Source organism: Perkinsus marinus (assembly GCF_000006405.1).
Source record: "Perkinsus marinus ATCC 50983 genomic scaffold scf_1104296954556, whole genome shotgun sequence".
Taxonomy (NCBI): Eukaryota; Perkinsozoa; order Perkinsida; family Perkinsidae; genus Perkinsus; species Perkinsus marinus.
In genome coordinates, this window is record NW_003208085.1 from 1 (window position 1) to 6,458 (window position 6,458).

Below are 6,458 nucleotides of genomic sequence, written 5' to 3' on the forward strand. Positions count from 1 at the left end.
CGGCATAATGAGAGGATGGGCCCACCACCTCCTTCTCTATTGACAGAAGGGAATCGATCGTGAGCAGGCCGGCGGGAGGCGGTCGCGGATCGGCTGCTGGTGGTGTTGGGGACCCGGATGTATATGAGATTAAGATTCTGGTTCCTGATGCTGAGACTCGGAAGATCATTGGATATCGCGGGGAAACTGTAGACAGATTGGAGAGTCATAACAGGATAAAAATAGTGTCTGCGACGAGTGGGAACTTCTTTCCGGGGAGTCAGAAGCAAGAGCGTAAGCGAAAGGTCGTGGGTTCGATCCCTGGCGAGGGCAGCGATGTATTTTATTTTCACTGATGGGATAATTGAGTGCTCGCCTGTTATAGGAGCTGTTCGGCTCATCGGACGGTACCGCGATGTCTTACGAGGATTGATCGAAATAGTGGAGATGACTGAGGACCCGAACGACCCACAAGTTTATGTAGTGATAGGCGATCGAAGAGAAAGCAGCGACTGACCGATGATTAATATTCAATTGCTCAATGGGGAGTGCTTGCTGCTGCTGCTCAGTTTGTGGTCCCTCAACGGTGCGTGCCGGCCATAATAGGAACAAAGGGAGCTAGAGTTCGCGATATTAATGATCGTTATGATACTAAAATAGAAGTGAGTAGTAGCAGCAATGGATGGAATTTTGTGGCGCAGTGACGGTGTCTTAGGTGTTCACCGATCAGGAGTACCGCTGTGCTTTTGCCACTGATGAGAGTGTGGCTAAATGCGCTCTGTGGAAGGAGCGAATGCCGCTGAGTAAATCTATTATTTATTATTAACTTCTTTATTCACTTCTTACAGACACTCGACTGAGCAACCAAGAGAAAGTAGCAGAGGCGGCTATGGAAGCTGTGCATGCGATGGTACATGCACATTATGGTAATAAGTTCTCTTCACTGGTAATTTTCAGCGCTATTATCATTGGCTCAGATAGTGGGCCGTTCAGCTACAATCAGTGTGTGAATTATGAGGCATCAGGCCAACAGCGGGAGGGGGTTCCGTATAGGTCTGGGAAGGGCGAAGGCTCCCGAGGGGCTCCATCGACCCCGAGGGGCGTATATAGTGGAGGTGTCCATGCGGCTCCTTAGTACGGTGATGACGGTCCTTGATGGTTTTTATGATTTCTTTGTCAGTTACGCCTCCCCATACGCTCCACGTAGTCCATCGTCATCTTGGAATCGGGAGAGTAGTTGGCGTGGTCGTCGGAGCAGCGGTGGCAGTAGCAACAATGCATGGGATACATGGTCTGAGGAGCACAAGGGCGGTGCTGGTGGTGGCAGTCAGCAGTGGGGAGGGGGGCGTGGCGAGCCTTGGTCGGCTGGTCGTCATGGCAGGATAACACAGCGGGAGTCTGTTGACGAGGATCGTAATAGGGAGCGTTGCACGCACGCGCATGAGCAGTGTTCGCTTTCCTCGGCTGGGCTCTGGAGTTTCCTCAGTGATTATGGAAATTCTGGTAGAATTTCACAGAAGCTAACAGGAAATCCACCAAATTTTCCTCAGAATTTTCATATTATCACCGACGAATTTAGTTGACCATGATAAAAATATTCCCACATTCTGTGTAGGTACTATACGGGAACATTTGAAATTCCGATCGAGGAAGCCCGTCGATGAAACACTGGCAGTAGCAGCAAGGATAGTGAGGGATAACGAGAATGTAAGTGAACAGTATCTATGAGGACGCAGCGTGGTCCACTACATGCGCTGATAATAATGGGAAAATTCTGAAGAAATTTTTTGGGAATTATTGTTGGTTTCTCTACTTGGATTCTTATGTATTCTTGTATAACAAGTGAGGAAACTCCTGAGGTCAGAAGATGAGGAAAGCTAACACATATTTCAACACTGTGATTGGTGTGAAAATTGTGAGGAAGTTTTGGAGAATCATTGCTGGTTTCTGTACACTTCCGCTCGAATTCGTATATACACTTTTATAACGAGTGAGGAATCTCCTGAGTTCAGCTGGGGGAAGCGAACATATATTCCTCCAACACTGTGATTATGGGCTCCCTCCGATATGCAGATGATGTCCATACAAAGTACAGTAGTTATCCCTGACATACCGAGCCACGCAGCTGCCCTTATCATTGGCAGTCAAGGAGCGATGGTAAGGGTGTAGTATTTTTATGCAACCGACACGTTATCATTTAGATTCGCGAGTTGAAGGACTCCAGTGGTGCTAATGTAGTGGTAAAGGATCGAGGGGTGAGTCGGCCCCATAGGACGCGTGCTCATGGTCGCTATTAGGATGGCCGACGTAACGTATTGATTTCTGGTCATTTATCGGCGGTTCATGGAGCGATGCTAGCCGTGTGCGAGCTGATACGTTTGGCTGAGGAGAAGAGGAATGTGAGGCGATTTGGGAGAGGTGTGGTATGGGAAGCTCATGTGTGTAGATTCCTGGGGCTATATCACAACGGGGAGGAATGCGGAGCCTCGTGGCTAAAATGGTGGGGGAAATCTCCAAGGGCTCGATCTGGTTCATTTTCGGTTTTAGCTCGCACTTAATCAGCCTGGTCGGGAACTGAGAAAAGAAGAGGAAGCTGTAGAAATGGGTATACGGGGTTAGTCCGAAACTGATTGTCAGGAGCGATCTCCTGGTATAGATGAGGACAACGTTAAACCGTCGAAGCGAGCTCGGTTGGTGGAGGTGGAGGAGGAGCCACTGTCAGCAGAACGGCAGGAGGAAGAGGAGGAGGAGGAGGATTTGGTAAGACGTGTGTGTAGGGAATCGAATTCAACCGTTACTGTCATTTCGGGTTAGTATGTATTGGTTATGTAATTATATATACTATAGGTCCATCCCTTGTAATGTCGCGGTGTGTGACAGCTGATGAACTGAATAGTTGTTGAAAGCTCTGATCGAGTTCTTCCCAATGCCTTGTGTGAATGGTTCTGATATTCGAATTTTTCACTGAATCATCATCAAACGCAAAATCGGCTACATAAAATGTCGTACCGGTTTTGACTCGGTATTCACGAAAGATGTTCAAAGTAACTCCCGTCAAGTTCGGTGGTCAACTTCAGCTTTCGTCGGCTGAAGATTCACTATTGTGTATAGTGGTATAGCAAGTAGATACAAGCATCTATTTATGTACTATAGAGAATAACAATCAACATATGTTCATGTAGGTGGTCGGCGGCGGAGGTGGTGTCGTGGCTAGTCAACCCCAGAGTGAACGTACCAGTGAGGAAGCTGAGCTGGTCGAAGTGTGTTCTCCACCGTCATCACCGAGAGGAGATTATGAACAGTGAATATAACGTAGAGTGTTCTGCTAACAGCTATTGTTCGTCACTTGCCTCAAGCATCGTGTTGGTCAGTGAGTGCAGGGTTAAGGGGGGATTAGTGACCATTTGGAGCAACCGTCTGTATTTGGCGAAAGCTGATGACAACTCAATCGTTTGCTTCTTGAGTGCTGTACTTGTCGTATGTCAGCGTATAGGTTGGAGGATTAGATATTCTCAGAGAAAATTCTCATCTGTGCAAACGAAGGCCCAATCGCAGCTTCCCACCCAAAACTCGTTAACTCAACTCGTCCCGCCCTGCCGACTTCATCTGTGGCCATCGGACAGCCATCCTCACACAGCTGAGGATTGGACGTCAAGATGCAGACAATCAGAAGCTACCGGGTGGCTGAGGGTGGGCGAAATGAGCCAGCACGCTCACGAGCAACTGACAACTGATGAAGCAGAGTGTCAGTAAGCTTCACAATAACCGTTAGGAGCAGAAGCAACAACATCCAATGAAATACACAGGCTGGAGTGTAGCTCAGAGTAGCTAGCTTCGCAGGCGAGCCCGTCGCGGGCCAGTGTTTGCACCACTTTGTACTCCACAAGTTTCGTGTATGGTAACAAACAAAAACACGATTCATTGGTGAATGGACTGTCTGTTAAGTTCTTGGCGCACTACGAACAGTATGATGGGTTTTGGAACGCCCGAAGGTCCTCTTCCCAACTGCTATGTAGGGGCAAAGAAGACTGTGGTTGTGCAAGGGTGGAAGCAGCCTATCACAATGAGCAACGGGAGTGGTAGATAATAGTAGATAATGTGTGTTCCTTCAGAAGCGGTATAGAAGTCTGAAGCCATAGGTCGCCGCTGCCTCAATGGCTATTTAGGGGTTCACTTCCCACCAAGAAAACGACTGAGTTGGAATAGCGAAGGCGTCGTCGTGGAAGCCGCTTCTGTTGCTGGAAAGCCATGTGCGCGGGAAGCCATCACTCTGGATGATGATACAGAAGGCTCTTTATGCCTATTTGAATGCGTCTTTTCGTACCAAACTAGCTCACCGGAGGAGAGAACTTGTGTTGAGAGTACGGGGAGGAAACTTCTTAGAGCGCTAATACGCGTGGCAATTGAAAAAGACTTCAATATCAACAACAACAGTGCATTCATAACGAGTGACAATTTCATCAATCAAACTGATTAATCAGCGTGAGCACACCTTGAAGATTATGCAGATGTCACCGGCTTAAACTTATGATCCATCAACTCATTTACTTTTCTACTATCAAGGGTCTGCAGCTACTGGTCGTGCCCCCTTAGAACACAACCAAACTCGTTCATCATGAATAACACTAGGTTCATGGTTCAGACAAGACACTCTATTTCTTCTTCTTGCCACCTTTCTTGCTCTACGGAATCAACACCTCAGCCTCCAGCGATGACCAGAAGCCGCGCTCACCTTCTTCCTCATCGCCTTACGTATTTTCTGATAATCTTCTCGTTGTAATACTCCTTGCCAATAAGACTGCAGCGTTGAAGCTGCATCGTCTCGTCGATTAGCCTCAGCACGAAGGCGACTCCTTCTGGCCTCGTCGACGAGATTCTCCTCCTCTATACGCCTATTCTCAGCGTTCACCTACGGATGTTCATCTGAAATATTCATTTGCTTTTCCCACGAAGTGGAAGTGGTCCGTCAATTGGCGGAGTTTCTCCTTCTCCTTAGAAATCTCGTCGTTAAGCTTCCTACGTTCTTTATCCAACTCCTCCATCTGAGCGGCATTCTCATTAGTTCCTATCTTTTCTTGGACTCACCCGAGAATCGTAGTTCTTGGCCGTCTTATTGAGGTCAGTTTCTCGTCGATGCTTTTGCTTTCGCAGAGCTTCTTCTCGGTCCCTATTGGAACTCCTCAGAGCCTACCATAACGCATCCAAATCGCAGAATGTTCAATCCTGACCGTATATGATTTGTTGGTCGAGTCCAGCTCCTTCTTGAGACTAGCCTCCTGAGCCTCCCACTCATCCACCATCGTTTGCATTTGTCCACCATATTTCTCACCTAACACATTCAAGCTCGCTGCAACTTCCATCACTGCATTTTGAAACACACGCATTCGGGTAAAACAATAAAAATTTCGTAAAATTTCCTCAGAATTTACATATTTTCCCACGCTGAGTTACCAAGTTGCCTCAACTTCAGCTGAGTAGAATCCCTGACGTCCAGTAGATCGGCTCGCAATTTGGTCACTAGTTCCGTGCGAGCCGCATGCGCCTTCTCCCTTTCATATCTCACCTATGAACAACTTCATTGACCGCAAACTTCACTGAATGACTTCACTTGGCTGAGTTGATTCTCCAACTTCGCCTTGCGTTCAATTGCCTGTTTTTCCCGTAGGAGGTAATGCGCTATCAAATCTTGTCTGGAGCGCTCTTCCTCGACTGTAGTTGTCATTCGTTTCAGTACAATATCCTGAGGCACGCACGAGTCAAGATATATAATGCACATCGTGGAACACTTCGCTTCGCTTTGCTCGAGACGAGACGATTCCAACATGAAATCTATGGATTTGAGACGTGACCTTTCTCACGTGTTGAGCCCTATGCCTACTAACCCTGCCGACTGGCATAACATTATGTAACGAAAACTGGGCGGAGCGATTACTTGCATCTCGGCGAGAGTTCGTAGGAGCTGCAGCAACCCTACAGATCTCTGAGATGAATCTTGGAATCGACGTAGGTGCGTAACGATGTTGGGAATTTTCTTCATACGTCTGAGTCCGAGAATACGCAGAAAGTGACGCCATCAATGCACAGACCGGCACAATTCTGAAGTGCTCTTCTTCAACTTTTCTGTGGTTTCTATCACATCGTCATTATCTTCTTGAACCGCGAAAGTGCCTGCGATATTTTCCATGGCTCATTTACAATAAGTCAGGTATAATTCGAAATTCGAGCTATACTTGACTTATTGTGATCGAGAGAGTTCATACTCGACACTCGAATATATACTCTCTCAAGCCCTACCATCACTGTTGGTGTTGAGCATGACGTACAGGTCCTCCAGCCTCATCTGGATGCATACGCTTTCATATACTCACTAACACGGTGGCCACCACCTGTTCAGCGAACCTCCCAACAAAATCTTGCCCTAGTTGCTCGGCAACCTCAGCTCCTCCTTCTCCCTGTAGACCATCCAATACCTAATAGGC

The 6,458-nt window shown here is 47.5% G+C and overlaps 2 protein-coding genes across 2 annotated transcripts; one reads left to right on the forward strand and one right to left on the reverse strand.

Moving 5' to 3' along the window:
• Window positions 1-1,121: 1,121 nt before the first annotated feature.
• On the forward strand, window positions 1,122-3,298 carry Pmar_PMAR004335 (hypothetical protein; the record flags this gene model as incomplete). The annotated part of the gene is made up of 9 exons (XM_002776054.1): window positions 1,122-1,392; window positions 1,595-1,686; window positions 2,053-2,136; window positions 2,181-2,234; window positions 2,277-2,378; window positions 2,426-2,479; window positions 2,527-2,574; window positions 2,617-2,739; window positions 3,162-3,298. The coding sequence occupies 9 exons, from the start codon at window positions 1,122-1,124 to the stop codon at window positions 3,282-3,284; spliced, it is 951 nt and encodes a 316-aa protein (XP_002776100.1). The 3' UTR covers window positions 3,285-3,298.
• Window positions 3,299-4,631: 1,333 nt separating this feature from the next.
• On the reverse strand, window positions 4,632-5,701 carry Pmar_PMAR004336 (coiled-coil domain-containing protein, putative; the record flags this gene model as incomplete). The annotated part of the gene is made up of 7 exons (XM_002776055.1): window positions 4,632-4,661; window positions 4,712-4,888; window positions 4,929-5,021; window positions 5,065-5,166; window positions 5,208-5,308; window positions 5,431-5,542; window positions 5,588-5,701. 7 exons carry the CDS (start codon window positions 5,699-5,701, stop codon window positions 4,632-4,634), a joined length of 729 nt encoding a protein of 242 aa, XP_002776101.1.
• Window positions 5,702-6,458: the final 757 nt, after the last annotated feature.